This window comes from Fusarium oxysporum, chromosome 8 (assembly GCF_000149955.1).
Source record: "Fusarium oxysporum f. sp. lycopersici 4287 chromosome 8, whole genome shotgun sequence".
Lineage (NCBI taxonomy): Eukaryota > Fungi > Ascomycota > Sordariomycetes > Hypocreales > Nectriaceae > Fusarium > Fusarium oxysporum.
The window spans coordinates 2,251,544-2,267,128 of record NC_030993.1 but is presented as its reverse complement, the minus strand read 5'-3'; the positions used below and the strand labels follow the sequence as shown (position 1 = coordinate 2,267,128).

At 50.1% G+C, this 15,585-nt stretch overlaps 8 protein-coding genes and 1 non-coding gene across 10 annotated transcripts; 4 read left to right on the top strand and 5 right to left on the bottom strand.

The window, feature by feature from the left end:
* Nucleotides 1-21: 21 nt before the first annotated feature.
* Nucleotides 22-2,103, top strand: FOXG_03366 (phosphatidylinositol glycan, class C). Its single transcript, XM_018381060.1, has 2 exons — nucleotides 22-648; nucleotides 705-2,103. Exons 1-2 carry the CDS (start codon nucleotides 261-263, stop codon nucleotides 1,892-1,894), a joined length of 1,578 nt encoding a protein of 525 aa, XP_018237471.1. The 5' UTR covers nucleotides 22-260; the 3' UTR covers nucleotides 1,895-2,103.
* A 2,119-nt stretch (nucleotides 2,104-4,222) lies between these two features.
* FOXG_03365 (uncharacterized protein) lies at nucleotides 4,223-5,354 on the top strand. Its single transcript, XM_018381059.1, has 2 exons — nucleotides 4,223-4,530; nucleotides 4,596-5,354. Exons 1-2 carry the CDS (start codon nucleotides 4,456-4,458, stop codon nucleotides 5,112-5,114), a joined length of 594 nt encoding a protein of 197 aa, XP_018237470.1. The 5' UTR covers nucleotides 4,223-4,455; the 3' UTR covers nucleotides 5,115-5,354.
* FOXG_03364 (uncharacterized protein) lies at nucleotides 5,245-6,644 on the bottom strand. Its single transcript, XM_018381058.1, has one exon. It carries the CDS (start codon nucleotides 6,416-6,418, stop codon nucleotides 5,423-5,425), a length of 996 nt encoding a protein of 331 aa, XP_018237469.1. The 5' UTR covers nucleotides 6,419-6,644; the 3' UTR covers nucleotides 5,245-5,422.
* Nucleotides 6,645-6,908: 264 nt separating this feature from the next.
* Nucleotides 6,909-8,344, top strand: FOXG_03362 (uncharacterized protein). The gene is made up of 2 exons (XM_018381056.1): nucleotides 6,909-7,178; nucleotides 7,240-8,344. Exons 1-2 carry the CDS (start codon nucleotides 6,912-6,914, stop codon nucleotides 7,510-7,512), a joined length of 540 nt encoding a protein of 179 aa, XP_018237468.1. The 5' UTR covers nucleotides 6,909-6,911; the 3' UTR covers nucleotides 7,513-8,344.
* On the bottom strand, nucleotides 7,133-8,344 carry FOXG_03363 (DNA-directed RNA polymerase III subunit RPC10). Its single transcript, XM_018381057.1, has 2 exons — nucleotides 8,169-8,344; nucleotides 7,133-8,120 (listed from the first exon to the last, which is right to left on the bottom strand). Exons 1-2 carry the CDS (start codon nucleotides 8,176-8,178, stop codon nucleotides 7,798-7,800), a joined length of 333 nt encoding a protein of 110 aa, XP_018237467.1. The 5' UTR covers nucleotides 8,179-8,344; the 3' UTR covers nucleotides 7,133-7,797.
* A 126-nt stretch (nucleotides 8,345-8,470) lies between these two features.
* FOXG_03361 (uncharacterized protein) lies at nucleotides 8,471-9,762 on the top strand. 2 transcript variants are annotated; one of them, XM_018381054.1, is made up of 3 exons: nucleotides 8,471-8,774; nucleotides 8,841-9,009; nucleotides 9,070-9,762. In XM_018381054.1, exons 1-3 carry the CDS (start codon nucleotides 8,751-8,753, stop codon nucleotides 9,501-9,503), a joined length of 627 nt encoding a protein of 208 aa, XP_018237465.1. In that variant the 5' UTR covers nucleotides 8,471-8,750; the 3' UTR covers nucleotides 9,504-9,762. The 2 variants fall into 2 exon arrangements, with proteins under 2 accessions (XP_018237465.1, XP_018237466.1); XM_018381055.1 differs by having other exon boundaries at nucleotides 8,471-9,009.
* FOXG_03360 (uncharacterized protein) lies at nucleotides 9,570-12,095 on the bottom strand. Its single transcript, XM_018381053.1, has 2 exons — nucleotides 10,704-12,095; nucleotides 9,570-10,653 (listed from the first exon to the last, which is right to left on the bottom strand). Exons 1-2 carry the CDS (start codon nucleotides 11,148-11,150, stop codon nucleotides 9,865-9,867), a joined length of 1,236 nt encoding a protein of 411 aa, XP_018237464.1. The 5' UTR covers nucleotides 11,151-12,095; the 3' UTR covers nucleotides 9,570-9,864.
* Nucleotides 12,096-12,217: 122 nt separating this feature from the next.
* FOXG_18541 lies at nucleotides 12,218-12,333 on the bottom strand. Its single transcript, XR_001936365.1, has one exon. It is a non-coding gene; the product is annotated as a 5S ribosomal RNA (ribosomal RNA).
* A 59-nt stretch (nucleotides 12,334-12,392) lies between these two features.
* Nucleotides 12,393-15,585, bottom strand: FOXG_03359 (uncharacterized protein). Its single transcript, XM_018381052.1, has 4 exons — nucleotides 14,636-15,585; nucleotides 14,473-14,577; nucleotides 13,045-14,416; nucleotides 12,393-12,991 (listed from the first exon to the last, which is right to left on the bottom strand). The coding sequence occupies exons 1-4, from the start codon at nucleotides 15,200-15,202 to the stop codon at nucleotides 12,792-12,794; spliced, it is 2,244 nt and encodes a 747-aa protein (XP_018237463.1). The 5' UTR covers nucleotides 15,203-15,585; the 3' UTR covers nucleotides 12,393-12,791.

The window sequence follows — 15,585 nt, the reverse complement described above, 5'->3', positions numbered from 1 at the left end:
GTGAAGTACCTTAACAGCGGAGGTACATAAATTTAAGAGACAATAAGGTACCTCTCACGTATACGAATATCATACTGCTGCAGGATCAACATTCTCCAGCGGGAGCTGGAGATGACGATAAGCCCGTCACATCTCAACTATCCAAGCGTGTCTTACTAGCCACCTACATACATTACAGTACACACAGCTACAGGCTCGCGCACGCACGCACGCACGCACACACACGCACTTGTCATAGTTTAGTAGATCCATCCATTTCCATGACAGGAGACGCTACGGCACGATCTCCAAGTCCACTAACCCTGGGCGACCCACTCATTACAGGTGTCAATTGGCATCAACACCAGCCTCCAACTTCAGCTCCGGCTCCAACTTCACCAACAAAAAGCCCAGGTTCAAGTCAACCCCCCGATCCCGATCCCGGACCCGGGCCCAGATCCCGACGCCTCCAATGCCTTCTCGATAGCATGCTACCCCCTACCGACGACGAGACGCCGTTCCCCTCGTTAGACCACTCGGCCCTTCATGGCTTCGGTCGTTCTCATCTTTCCCCTGACGATGCCTTTGTGTCGCCTCCTCGAGGGCCGCGAGGCCGGAGTCGAAGACGTAAACGCCCATGGAAGAAGCTGATGTGGGTTAAGCAATCGTGTATGTCTCAGGAAATTCCTGTATTGGACAATGGCAGCTAACAATTGAGCTTGCAGACCCCGATAACTACACCGATCAAGCGACCTTCCTCGAGAATCTCCAGCGCAACCCTCGTCTCAAGCCATATGACTTCTGGCCACTCGTCGCTGACTCTACGGTCATACTACAGCATGTCTGTTCAGTCATAATCTTTGTTGTTTGTTTTGTCGGCATATTTCAGGAACGCGTGTCTCCTGTTGCTGTCACAAGCTGGAGCAGCTTCGCTACGTTTGTAGGATGGATCCTCTGGGAACGTTGGCTATCAGAAATTGAAGACACGGATGATCCGAGTCTTGGCGTGGCAGCGAATGTGATGGGAAGGGCCGGTCGGACTGGAAGTCTAAGGCGACCAACCCGCACGGGCAGTATCCGGCGTCCACCTCCGTTCCGGGTCGAGTCGGCGCCGTCTACCGCCGCACCATCTGCTGTCGCTTCGGCTGCGAGTTCGACAACCAACCTGCATGCGCCTAGCACGATGCATCGAGCCCAGTCTGCTTCAACGACCTCCCTGGCCAGTGGTATCGCACACACTCCACGAGCGAGTCAAGAACATCTCCCCGAACTACCACCGCCCCTCCTGGCAGAAGAAAATCGATATCGACAGAGGATGGAGACCGTCAAGTCCGCGATTCTTATCTATTGCACGCTCCTTGGGCTGAGTCCCATTCTCAAGTCGCTAACGCGATCAACATCAAGCGACAGCATCTGGGCCATGTCCTTCTGGCTTCTCGCGATCAATATCTTCTTTTTTGACTACTCTGGAGGTGTAGGTGCCAAGTTTCCAGCATCGCTGTCCACAAATGCTGCTTTGATGGCATCGACTGTACTCGCCAGCCGACTACCATCGACCAAGCAGGTGTTCAGTCTGACACTCTTCAGCATCGAGGTGTTTGGGTTGTTTCCAGTATTCCGACGCTATGTACGACATCGAAGCTGGCGCTTCCATATCCTCTCTGCCATTCTGCTGGTATTAGGTGCAAGCTTCGGAGTCGGCCTAATACTGGGATACGATAAGAACACAGTTGGATGGCCGTGGAAGAGTGGACTAGTGGGCATGATTGTTGGAGTGCTCATTGCCATACTGGCTACAGGAGGCTGCAGCTGGTGGCTGATAGGGCTTCAGAAGTACAAGAACGAGATACGGGGACCGTGGGATCCCGCGAGACCCATTATCATGAATCGGCCTCGATGGGACGATGATTCATGAGGCGATGTGTTTTTAGGCATATAATTATTAGAACCTACATTTGCTTGTTAATGTATTTAGACCTGCATTTACTGTCCTAGTATTTCCACCCTAGTGACTACATGATGGAATTTTTAGCGGAAAGTCGCTGTCATTTTTGAAGACAAGATCTCTGTTTGCATCATTTAAAAGGAACGGCACATGAGTCCCGCTGTATAAGCAATTGCCAAACACACAAGGAAACTTGGCAAGATTTCCATGTTGAGCCAAGCTTTTTGTTCAACTCCACAGGGCTACGCTAGGGCGCCGACATGGGATATGTGTCACAGATCGAGAAGTAAGCGAGTGATGGATATCGATCGAGGATTCTGACGGAAGGGAGAATTGACTTTGGCTTAGGTTTGGTGGCTGAGGTAATTGGAATGAAATCGTAGATGGCAGTTGAGGGAGGCTCAACAACGTTTGGTATGCGGTACTGCGAATGGACGTTAAGTGCAGTGTGCTATATGTGTACCCAGTCATTATTATACACTACTACCCGCTTGAAGAGAAAGACTTAGTAAAGCAAATCAAGGGCTGAGGAACATGAGCATATCCAAGGAATTTGATAGTGTCTTGTTTTTTCATGCTTATGAGATTGGGTTATGGTTTGAGAACCTCATCATGAGTTTATAGCCTACGATTAGACCAGACTTTGCTACTTCGGTATGAGATTTATGGAAGTCTCTAGATGTCTTGATCATCCTCTCTACTCAGTATACCATGCTTTGTTTAGCGAATGGAGATCCATATGTGGTGCTGGCATGATGTGAGGTTATGTAAGTGCTATGCCGTACTCGCCTGATTCCAAGCCTCGACAACACGTTACTCCGGATACGAGATGCATCTGCACATGGCATGCAGCCGCTGATCGGTGATGCTGATCTGACCCTGCATGTGAGGATGAAGTCAAAAGAAGAAAAAGCAGCCGCCAGAGAGAGCTACAGCAGTATTCGTTTAAGCATCACTGCGTTTCGTGGAGTTGCACTGTCTAGACACCTCCCCGAATTAGAAGCCGACATCCACCAATAGCAGCGAGGGAGAAGGAAGATGTTTTGTCGGGAAGCATCCAATTTATCCGTACAAGGCCGCCAAAAAGTCCTAGCGAGGAGGCACTTTGGGACGACGCGTAAGTGTTTGTATGCACGCGCATGCACAATGCGTGAGGGGGCAATAAGCTGACGTTGATGGATGAGCTTGAGGATGTGAAGATGACACTCAGAAGAGACAATAGCAGCAGTAACAGTAAGCCAGCTCAGCCTTCAAGGTTGTCACGATTGATCCAGTGTGCGAGAGCTGCAGAAGCTGAGATGGTGGTACATATCATGTTCTCATCCTGGTCTTTGTGCCGTTTAGTGGCGTTTCATAGCTTGTTGACGGTTGCTTGCATGTTTCTTCTAATATCTAGCCCTATCTTGTTCCGGATGCTATACACTTTGTAAGTTGAGTGAATAAGTGAGAGAAACCAAAGGAAGCTTCTGAAAAAAAGGAGTAAACAGACGAAAGGAGCAGTTTTGATGCATGAACTAGCATCATCAAACCTTATATGGAGAAATAAAGTTATGGTAGGCTACTTCGTATTCAATACATTCGACGTACGTATGTTTCTTGATCTGGAAAGACATTGACTGTTGTGATGTTGTCCGGGGCAATAAATCCCTAGTTTCGAGGGTAGCACCAATTAAGACTCCCCCCCCTCCTCTTAAAACATGCACGGATGCATACCAAGAAACGCCACGGGCAATGACGGCGTCGCCCCCAAACGGCAACCGGCACAAACAAGAGAAAGAGTAGCAAATTTAGGGGATAAGAGACTAGAAGAGACAAAATAAAACTCAATTTTCCTTGTTCCGAGGTCGCTGCCGAGCACAAAATGGCGCTTGGAGAAGATAATGGAAGATAGGGAAAAAAGTAGAGTTTTATGAAACCTCGGACGATGACACCCGACAATTACGGGAGTTGTGAGAATGTTACTGAAATATGGTGATTGACAGGCCATTAGAACTCTATCGGCGCTGTAGACCCACCGAAAAAGATCAGCGCCTATGCCGCAGGACTCGGCATGATTGGTCGGTCCAGGTGTTTTATGTACAGTACGCAGAAGGTTGGTATCGGCTTGTCGGGCTCGGGGGGGGGGGGGGGGTTTGAACCCAGGGGTCCAGGGGCACTTCTGCAGCCTGAAGCTGTGCTAGAGCTTAGCATGGGATCAGGACCAGGTCAATGGTCACCCCAATAGCAGTACCTTAGCCTGTATTCGTTCGTAGTCCAGCCACTTGTTGACGTCTGCTGTCCAGCACTATTGACTGGGCTAATAAAGTATCGGGACTTTTTAAGTTTGCAAGACTCTACTACATTGTATATAAGGAGGTGATGCCGACCTGTTCCAGGACTTGTCTTAGTTGCCTTTTGTACATCCCTCTCGTTGAATTGAATTGAATTACTCTGTACATCTGTCTAATTGTTGACTTAATACCTCAAAGCTCTCTCGCTTTCACTCAATCGTTTAGTTACAGTACCAAAATCATTCACACACCACATTCAAAATGAAGGCTGCTTTCTTCCTCGCTGCTGCTGGCCTCGTTGCCGCTCAGGACTTCGGTGGTCAACCCGAGTGTGCTGTAAGTCAACCAAACACACCCGACCACTTACACATCCATGACAGCACCCAACTAATACCTCACAGCTCAAATGTCTCCAGGAGAACATCCCCAAGGCCGGCTGCAAGCTCGAGGACACCGCCTGCCAATGCGCCTCCGATTTCCAGGCGAAGCTCCTCCCCATCATCACCCCTTGCTTGACCAAGGCCTGCGAGGCTCAAGACCTCCTCAAGGCTCAGTCCGCTGCCGCTGAGGCCTGCAAGGAGTTCGCTAAGACCGCCGGCGAGAGCAAGCCTACCGCTACCTCTGCTGCCACCACCGGCGCCGTCACCGTCAGCATCGACACCTCCGTCACCGGCTCCGCCAGCGTCCCCGCCATCTTCTCCAGCATCCCCGAGGAGTCCCCCATTGTTCCAGTTACTCCCCACCCCGGCAACGGGACCACCACCAAGACTCACGGAGCTTCCACCCCCACCGGAACTTCTGGCTCTGGTTCCGGCAGCGAGAGCGGCAGCGCCAGCAGCGTTCCTACTGGTAACGCTGCTGCTGTTGCTGGCCCCGCCTTTGGTCTCCTCGCTGCTCTCGGTGCTGTCCTTGCTCTGTAAGAGCTCTGATATCTGTCTGCGTATAAATTCATCACCACGGAGCATTCATGGGACGCAGTCAATTGACATTTACGATACAAGGAAATTAATAATGCGTTGTTCAGAGATCCATGGATAGTGTATCACTTCCTTTTTTTTTTTCGGGGTACCTACGATTAGCTTGCCATCGAGAGTGATGGGAAAAGTAGTAATAGACATGTACCAGCTTAGCTAGTAATAAAGAAGCATTGAAACTTTCGATTCTCAGCTGATGTATATCTATTTTATGATTCGTAATGACAATGATGTAGTTATTCGTCCAGGATCTCTCACACTGGGCCAGCTCTCGCCAAGTCAACATCAATCAGCCACGGTAGCTGTATAGGTCTATATCTGATATCCATAATCGCTGCGTTGACAAACAAGGTTTGTTTCCCTTGAACCACGCGACTGTCACCGTGAGTGAGGTCCAGATGTGCAGCTCTTTGCTTGCTCATCTTAATGAGCTTCACCCTCGTTGCATTGGCCTCTTCCTCGTTCTGCGTCACGCGATTCGGCCGTAGCCCCTTGAGCCCGACTTTTCTTGAAAGTTCCTCATCAATGCCATTGCCTTTCCATGTCACATGATGCGTCCCCCAAGCTTCATGGATATGGCCGAAGCAATGGATCTTGGGTTTGGCACGGGCGACGGCGGCACGGAGGTCGGGACAGCCAGCGTGGGACCCAGTCATGCCTGCAAAGTCGCAGATACCTTGCGGAGGACCGTGAGTAATGGCCACATCGGTTTCCTTGGGAATGTTGAAGTCGTGCCCATTGTCATATTGAAATGCCCAGCCACCATAGGAAGGGGTCCATGGACTCGCATATACTTTCAACAGAGCGCCATTTTGCAAGGTGAACACATGAACGCCCTCGTTCAGGTACCGAACACCATCTTTCTCAGCCTTCTGAAGAATAGTCTTGACCTCATCGAGCGTGTCCGCTGGACCACCAAACTCATTGAGCCAATAATCATCATGAAGCGCGATGTCATGGTTGCCTGCAATGACCAGCTTGAGAGGGGCATTGATAGACCGTAACACAGAGAAGGTATTTTCAAATTCAGGAATTGTAGTTCGCTTCGTAAGGTCTCCACAATGAATAGCAACATCCGCCTCTGGTAGAGGCTCTCTCCAACCTGTCGTCACACGCGTGACATCCTTTCCGTTGAGCTCATCATCAGTGCTGGGTCCACCTTTGTTTTTGGGCTTTGGTTTCGACCCATGCGTGTCGGATATGATGAGAATGCGAGTTTTGACATGTTGTGTAGCAGATGTTTCGGACATTTTAAAGAGAGTTGAAGCCGATCATAGGAACACAATATTTATGTTGAGTTTGAGCGTGTCAGGAGACAGAAGAGTTATAATCGAGAGAAGAGTGGATGGTGCTTTCAGCAGGAAGAGTAATTCTATTTTAGCATATGATAATTACCAATATAAGTTTGAGAAGAACAGTGTTGCCTAAGGTAGTTTGTGTTTGTGGATTGCACTTTACACCATCAGAGGTAAACTTTTATGTCTAAGAGCTCAGGCTGACGTCGATGTTTATTCAGTGCCTCCCAAGGACAGAAAAGATGGAGCCTAGCGTCTGCATTGTTTTGAAGAATGACATTGTAAGAGCACGAGAAGAAGACATAAAAGTACATAGAATATAGACTCAAGTAAGACAGCTGTTACCCAGTACAAGATTAAAATTTGTATAGAAACTGGGAGGAATTGGAGGAGAGTATCGACAAGCTCTCTATTCCTGGCTTTTTCTTTCTCCTCAACTGTCAGTCAAATGGAAGATGTGGGCCTTTCAACTGCGCGACCCCTACCCCAATTGCACTCCTCCAAACACAGCATCAACATCCTCCTACATATCACCACCCACAACCCTGATCTTCATATTCCACTGTTCGGAATTGGTCTCCCTCGATACAGTTCCTGGAATATGGCGGCGGAAGATTCTCAAGACGTCCCAATGGGATCGCCTCCCGAACCGCCTGCTCAAGTAGACCAAGAGCCCAAATATGGTGGCTATTCACGATTCGAGGTTGAGCTTGAGGTTTGTTTGCACTCTCATTTAGTAGCGCTATGAACCTATAACTAACAGACACCGCGCACAGTTTGTTCAGTCCCTCGCAAACCCGGCCTACCTCAACCATCTTGCCTCCCAGAAGCTTCTCAGCCAACCCGCCTTTGTCGCATATCTTGCCTACCTACAATATTGGAGCAAACCGCCGTATCTCAAGTACCTAACGTACCCCGGCCCGACACTACGACATCTCGAGCTCCTCCAGCAGGAGACGTTCCGGCAACAGATCATCAGCCCTGATGTCGTGAGGGCACTAATGGAGGAGGGCATGAAGGCATCAGTCGATTGGCACCGAGAGAGCTAGAAGGTCCCTGCCAAGCTGAACAGCCCTTCGCAGGATGATACGAGAGGCACGAATAACAACAAGAGGACTCAGGATGACCCTGTGAACGAAAGTATGCCTGACACCCCGCGAAAGCGAAAAACCCCACGCAAGAAAAAGAAGCATTCCGTTATCAAGAACAGTGCGACGCCTGGTGGAACAGATTCTTAAACACCTCTGAAAGACAAGTATGATGTCCCAACTCCGTTTCTCCTTGCACAAAGAAAACCCTTTCGCTACAAAATCCAAAGGAATCCTTCCCCAAACTCAGTTTTCTCTCCACCGGTGACCACAGGTCATGCACTTGTAAAAACTCGTCATGGGCTCATCAGCACTACGAATCTGGACCTGGAAGAATGCTGCCTCATCTCCCTCGCACCCTTCGTTGGGACACTGAACACGACCCTTTTGCGCATTGTCCCAGGCGCCAGGACCGCCAAAGACATCCTCCTTCTCGACACGCTCGTACATCCGTCGCGAAAAGACGGGCTCGGTGATGTGATGTTCGAAAGGGCAAGTTCGGCATTCGAGACGGTTGGTTCGTGTATTTGTGAGGGAGACGGTGAGGATGTTTGCGCAATGGGGGCAGACTGGAGTCTGTTAGTTTGGAAGAGGCGCATCAATTTTGGGACTCCTACAGAGCAACATGATGACGGTTGCTATGGACGTGGGAGAGAGAAACGGTTTATTTGCTTAGGGGCAACGTTGGTTTGCTTGAGATGGGCCCTTTTATTTGGTAGTTGTCGTGGATTGAGGTGCGGTTGAATAGACAAACGATCTTGAATTGAAGTATGATTATTTTTTTTTTTTTTTTCCATTTTACCGCAGAAACATGAAGCTGCTTGACTTGATCTGGTGGGTCCCACTATTGCCCAGGCTGGTCTGGCAGTTCTAGCGCCATCCTCTCCCCGCCATTTCCGCCTGAGCTCCCTGAGGTGGACTTGGATTAGGCTGGGCATCACAGTGCCCCTCCAAACACCGACGAAACATGAAACACTCAAAACCTAGCACAGTCCATATTCACTGCCTCCCTTAAGCCACAACGACACGACCAGCCTGTGCATTCTCCGTCTCTTACCTGCGGATATTCTTGGAACTCTTCTGACTTACCAACGGGGTTTGTCAGATTCTTCAGCGCTTGACTTCGTCATCGTCAATCCAAACATCTAATACCCCGCTCTCGCGAACTCAATTTGACTTGATATTCAACAAATATCAACATGGCTGGAGATGAAGAGCACGATGTGAGTTACATCATGCTCCGCACAAAAGACTCTCGATAGGTCGGCGAAATAACACAAACTCTACAGGGCGCCACCGTCCAGGAAATCCTGATCGAAGCCTGCCGCCGAAACAACCTTGATCTTCTCAACGACTGTCTCGAGGACAAGTCCGATGCCGAGATCTCAAAGCTCCTCAACGAGACCACAACTGTCATGGGCAACCATCTCTACCACGAAGCCGCCTCTCGCGGAAACTGTGCGCCTCACATACCTTCACACATACGCATGACCCAGACGAGCTAACCCACCGCCTCAGACGAAATTATTGACCACCTCCTCGACCAGCCCGAATTCGAGTGCGATCCCATCAACCGTTCAGAAGGTGACACACCTCTTCACAGCGCCATTCGTTGGATCAACTCAGAGCCGCCCGCGCAGCGACCCTTCGGCAACGCCCTCGTCGAGATGATGCTTGAGGCCGGTTCCAGCACACGAGTCAAGAACAAGGCCCGTCTTACCCCCTATCAGCTTGTCGATCCTACAAACACAGAACTCCGCGAAATCATTCAGAAGCATGAGTATGCGAACCAAAATGCTGGAGACTTTATCAATGTCAACAACTCGACGAGCCATGGTGGGGCCGTGCTCGATGTTCCAGACGACAGTGATGATGATGCTGAGTTCAGTGGAAGTGATGAAGAGGAGAGAGCTGAGTGGGAGAGGAGGCGGAAGGAGAAGCAACGCAAATAGACGTGCAACATGGCACGTTTACACGAATTCAAATATAGAGGTTACTTCACAATAAGACGAGGCAAACCAGTTCATGGGTGGATATAAATCATCGAATCTCAGAGCGATAGAACCTAAGTAGCTTACGCACAGGTGCAAGAATAAGCATTTCTCATTTAAGGTTATCGAAAAGGGGGTATAAACGTTTTAATCAGGTATATGGTGCGGTTTCTTCTCCATCGTCTATCGTTTCTTCGTATGCGCACTTTCTGCAGTACGGGCATCAAAAAGAGTGTACTTGAGATCAGGAACCAGCCTGAACCCTACACAAAAGAAAACTGCACAGCTCCAATAGTTGGTTTCTCATAAGACCCGTTGCAGCTTATACTAGTAACCAAATTGCAGTTGCCAACGCTGTTGAAGCCATCATGACTTCGATGGGTAGCACATGGTTTCCGAGGCTCCTCTCAGCTACGATATAACTGACGTCCCTGAGCTTCTTCTGTGTCACCTCCGATAGGGTGCCAGATTGGGCGAGCTCGTTCATTTCATCCCCAAGTTGTCGCAGAATGTTAGTTGAGCGACCCTTGGGGCACATGATTACCTCCCAGCCTCCACCATTAGGAATAATGAACGTGGACTTCTGATCGTCATAAGCAAAACTATATGCATCAGGGCATATAATCTTGGCTCTCTTGCTGTAGGCAGATGGCTTGCAGACATCTGGGTCGTGGTACTTCCCTACACAGCAGTCCTCATCGGTTCCGTACGCAGCGCATGCGCTGTTACAAGGGGAGAACTCTGGCCGTTGAATGTCGTCGTCTGGATACGGATAGACGCCATCCCCAGGCTTAGTGGGTGGAAAAGCAAGGTATTTCCATGGGCACCAGCTTCGGGCATTGTCACTGCTGACTCGAGTTTCCAGTGGAACAGGGTATGATGAGTTTGTGTAATATGTTCCCGTCTGGCTGCTGGCGTAGATCCAACTAGGTGTCGCAATGCAGGCGCAGTTGGTCAGGTTTGGCGGGATGAATGTTGTGTTTTTGGCGGGTATGTAGTTGACGCCCATCGGGAGATTGTAGCCATCAACTAAAGAGAGATCGTAGAAAGTCTGCTTCCCATGCAAACCACCAGCCAGCGTGAATTCAGCGAGTGTTGCTGGCGTGGAACCCTGTTGGTGGTAAGTATTATACAACTCTTGTTCCCACACAGAGCACTTACACTGGCTTCGCAATTCAACATCCCAAAACAATCTCCTGTTTTGCAGGAACACGAATCACCATCTACAGTACAATTCGTACGACCCCAAACCCGACCTTGCCAATCCCATGAGACCCATAGGTCTCTACTTTTTCCTTGAGCGAGCTCGAATCCTCCAGTTCCCGGGCCTCTGCCGGCTTGTGTTGCAATGCCGGGCCAGATTGTTGAGTCACATTTGTTGGTAATGGTCAAGGGAATTGTCCTGTTAGGATCCTTTGGTTCCCCTCGGTTCGGAGATCTAATTCGTCCAGGGAAATGCAGAAGATCGTCGTGTGAACCCTTCGTGACATCTTGTGCCCCTTCCGCCCCTGCGGCGCTCAGGAGGAAACCGACCGCAACAGCTGGTACCAATACTCGACAAAATGAAGAAACGCTACTCGCGCGTCTACGCCTCGACGAGGATACCATCTCACGACCCGAGAACTTTATTCCTACCAAGAAGAAGAAGTTGAACGTGGGTAATTGAGACTGGGATCCAATAAGCCTGTCGAATGAAGTTGCCTCAGATCCAAAGTATCAAAAAATAACAATAAGTGCTAGCCAGTCGTGATCATAACGCTGAAGGGACTATTCAAGCTGCGGTCGAGAGGCAGATATAAGACGAACGATAGAATTGGTTTGGAGCCAGGGTCCAGGGTCGACAGTGACGTATAGGCGGCCGTGAAGCTGCGAATAAGGGACTGTTTTCTTGATGCCCAGAAACTTTTTCTTGATAAACCTAGTCGAATTGATCTGCGGTTCAAGCGTGACAACTGAAAATGACCAGAAGAAGGACGAATAGTTGGCCCAATGAACAGGGATTGACCGGTCGAGGGAAACGAGATAGGGCTAGGCTGTCGTGAAGGAGAGGCGATGAGAGGGCAAAGCACGAATCTGAAACGACCAGGGGTATGAAAGATGATGTTGTAACAGCTATTCTTGGTGTCTTATCGCCCAAGACAAATACCAGGAAAGTAACAATAAGGATGTAAAAGAGGATAAAGGCGAGCTGAAAACTCGCCTGGAGCAAGGGAAAGAATCACAAATCAACAAGAAAGGAGAATAGAGAAGTGAAGGGGAGCATAAACAAGAGATAAGGTATCTCAGTGAGCAAAACAACAGAGTACCTCATGCTGCTCAAGGAAGGAACAAGCCCATGGCTGGCGTTCCTGCCATTTCCTGATGTTGGTTAACATGGCAGGTCAAATATGACGTCAGAGCAGTCGCGATCCAGGACGAGAGACGATGCCCCTCAAGATGGCCTCGTGCTGTGAACATCTATCAAACTATACCCAGATAGCAGATAGGCTTTGAGAAACCGTTCACTGCATATGATTAACTCCATTTGTTAGAATGCCATTGTGAGTGAGTCAATCTCAGCCTGGCAACGGGAACAACCACCTTATCCCACGTGTGCGGTGTAAGAGACTCTGCCCCACCTAGCCAATTACCGTAATAGGAAAGCTGAATATCGTCAAAAATTGAAGGCACCAAAAAACATACAACACCGGGGATTCGCTGGTCGTCACCGACCCAACTACTAATCCGGCGCTTCGCAGCTTGACGATGGGGGAGCGGACGGGACCCCGTATTCTCTACGAGCTTTGGTCGTATGTGCTTGACCGTAGCCTATTGAGATTTATAAACCTATGATCAGAAACTGTGAGCAGCTTCAGCGTGAAACTTGAGACAGTGCGTTGGTTGCTTTCATATGACTCTATAGCCTGCGTTCATTCAACTGAAAATTCATTGTCTATGTACGAGTAATCATCATGTCGTTCATGCATGTAACTCTTCCCCTCTTTATCCCAAAACGTAGCACCAGGCTCAGTCAGACACGTTGGTCTTTTCACCATGCCCCGTCCGTTTAACTTCTCAATACTAAATCCAACATCTTTCGCTCGACATGTCGCACGTCCTCTTCGCGTGCCCTTGAGGCAGCTATAAAAATAATCCCATTTGCGCGCTGACTTGGCGTCATCTCGGGTCTGTGTCTTCCTAGGTATCATGGGGTTTCAAAGTGAACCTTAAACTTATCGACTTTCGCTTCCTCCTCTGTTTTGAGCTTGTTTACCTGAAGCGAGAGCGGCAGCGGCCCATGACTTCGCCTTGACAGACAAGTTCGGCGCTGAATTCCGAACCGTCAAGGGTTAGGTAAATATCGAAGTAAACGCGGTAAAATGTGCCTTGAGGGGTATCCATTCGCTCAAAGTCCTTCTCCAAGTTCTTGCGAGAAAGATCCGAGGTAAGAGTAACAACTTCCTTGATACCTGGGATATGTCAGTCATATGTTGTGGAAGCTCAGAATGAATGTTCAACTTACGGGGATCCTTAGTGTATTCAGGGCAGACATCATCGTCACAGGCATATAGCACATCCTCGTACATGAGAGTGGCACCTGGAGCGACTTGTCGGAAGAAAGAGACCTTGACGGGTTCGCCGTTCTTGACCTTCTGACCCTTCTGGACGAAGATCTGGCGGGTGAACTTGCAGCGGTCCTTTCCATCGAGAGACGGCACACGATAAGCCTCGGGGTGATAGCCTTCCTTAAAGGGCTGAAGAGTCGCCATGAGGTAATGTCGTCGAGCAACACGATGAGTAACAATTCGCTCTGTGATACCAGCAGTAACAGCACCCTTGACAATGGCAGCCACGGAATCCATGGGCCGGACAACCTTGGACTGGAACTGGGGAGGGACATGGAGCTTGATCTGTTGGAAAAGGTATTCGGAGGCACCGAAACCACCGACAACCAGGATGTTCTGGAGAGTGCGGTTCTGGGCCTGGATGGCAATGATCTGGTTTCTCACGAGCTCCAGGATACGGTTGACAACGGGCTCGAAACACTGAAGGATCTCCTCGTTGGTGAAGGTCATGTAACCCTCCTCAATACCAGCCTCAGGGAACTCAGCCTCGATACCAACATCGACAGCCCACTTCTGACCGTTGTTTCGGAAATCAGCCTTGATTCGGTTCTCGAAGTCCATGATACACTTGGCGTAGACTCGGCCAGCGGTCTTGGAGCCATCGGGAAGCTTCATCTTTCGAATCTTGGTGCGGAGAATGTTGCTGAAATTACGGTTCAGGGCTGTTGAACCACAAGAGTCACCAGAACCAGCCGTGCACTCGGCAACAGTGAAAGGGTTCTCCTCCTCAACCTCATAAGCAATCAAATCAACGGTACCACCACCACAATCCACAATCAGGACAGCGTCGTGGACCTTGAGGTCCAGAAGACCGGTCTTGGAACAGAACAAAGCGGCAGCCTCGGGTTCTGAAACGAGAGTCAGACGGTTGTCGTTCTCATCGCGAAGGAAACCGGCCTGGATGGCAGCAGCTCGAGTGGCGGCCTTTCCAGCATCGTTCCAAATAGCAGGGACGGTCAGATAATATCGGATGTTGCGTTCTTCTCGGTTAAAGACTTCACCCAACGCCTTTTGCAGAGCTGACCGCATAGCCTGTCGAAGCTTAAAAAGGTAATCGGCGGCGACATCGATTTCTGACTTTCCTGGAGGCAGAGGAGGAAGGTTGATAGGGTCAATGTATGTGTTGCCGCTCAACATCAGCTGCAGCTTGAACCATTCGACCTTTTGTACACCAGGCTTGGGATAGCCGGTAGGAGCAAGGGCATCGGCAATATCGGGTCCCCATCCTACCACTTTCTGGTATTGATCGTAATAAAGCACTGTTGGAATCTGTCGAAGACAGTTGTTAGCTTGCTGGCTTCGTATCTTGATCCACGCTGACATACCTTTTGCTTGGTGTAAGAACCAGCACCTGGCCACTCAGTAATGATATCTTCCTTGGCTTCGTTGTTGGTCGCGAAAGCAAAAGCAACACCTGAGAATGTGGTACCCTGTTGATTGTTAGTTAGCCACAGTGTTTGCTGCGCTGGTAGCTAATCGAATGCCTACAAAATCAATTCCAACAATGAGCTGAGCCTTGCTCTTGCTAGCGCCCTCAACTTCGGCAGCAGGGCCTGGTCGTTGAAACTGCTGGTTCATAGGAGCACCTGGGGGACCGGGAGGAGGATATCCTTGGGGAGGCGGTGGTTGTTGTCCGAAACCAGGAGGACCTCCCATCGGAGGAGGACCTTGGCCCATGGGCGCCATTCCGGGAGGGTAGCCCATTGGGGCTCCGGTGTTGATCGGAGGAGGACCGCCGACCATTTGAGTTGGAGGAGTGCGGTTGGGCTGCTGAGCGAGAGGACTGGTACGACCAAGAGGAGCTTGACCGGGAGGGAAGTTTGCGGTATAGCTAGGCGGACGGTTGCCGGGGCCCGGGTGATTCATCGGAAGACTCGTCGTTGAAGATGACGGAGCGATTGAGGGAGCGTTTAGCTGTTGCTGAGAAGGAAGCTGCGGTATTTGGCCTGGAGGAGGGGTTGGGCTCGGTGTCAGACCTTCCGAGGTCTGTATGCTTGCAGCGGATTTGCGTTTTCCGAAGCCAAGGCTCTTGAAGCGGGAGTTCATAGAACTCATATGGAAAAGAGGAAGAGGAGCAAAGGGGAGAAAAGGTTGAGGAGTAGGACCCAAGAGGTCAAAAGAGGTAGAGGCAGACACAAAAGCACAGGGCGGCGAGCGAGCGAGCGAGGCGCCGCAGCAGGACGGGGGCAGGACGGACAGGACGGACAGGACGGACAGGACGGACAGGACGAGGGGGGTTTTCGATGGAGGCGGATTAGGATTGGGCGTGAGAGGGGAGGGGGATTTGAGAAGAGGAGTGGGAGGGTCAGGCTTGGGCCCGGGTCAGAAATTAGCACGGCCTGGGGGGTGTGTGTGAGCAGTCAGAGATGATCGTCGCTGCTGGACTGCCAAGGAGTGAGGAAGTAGAGTGTTTCCTCACTGACCATCTGTAAAAGTAT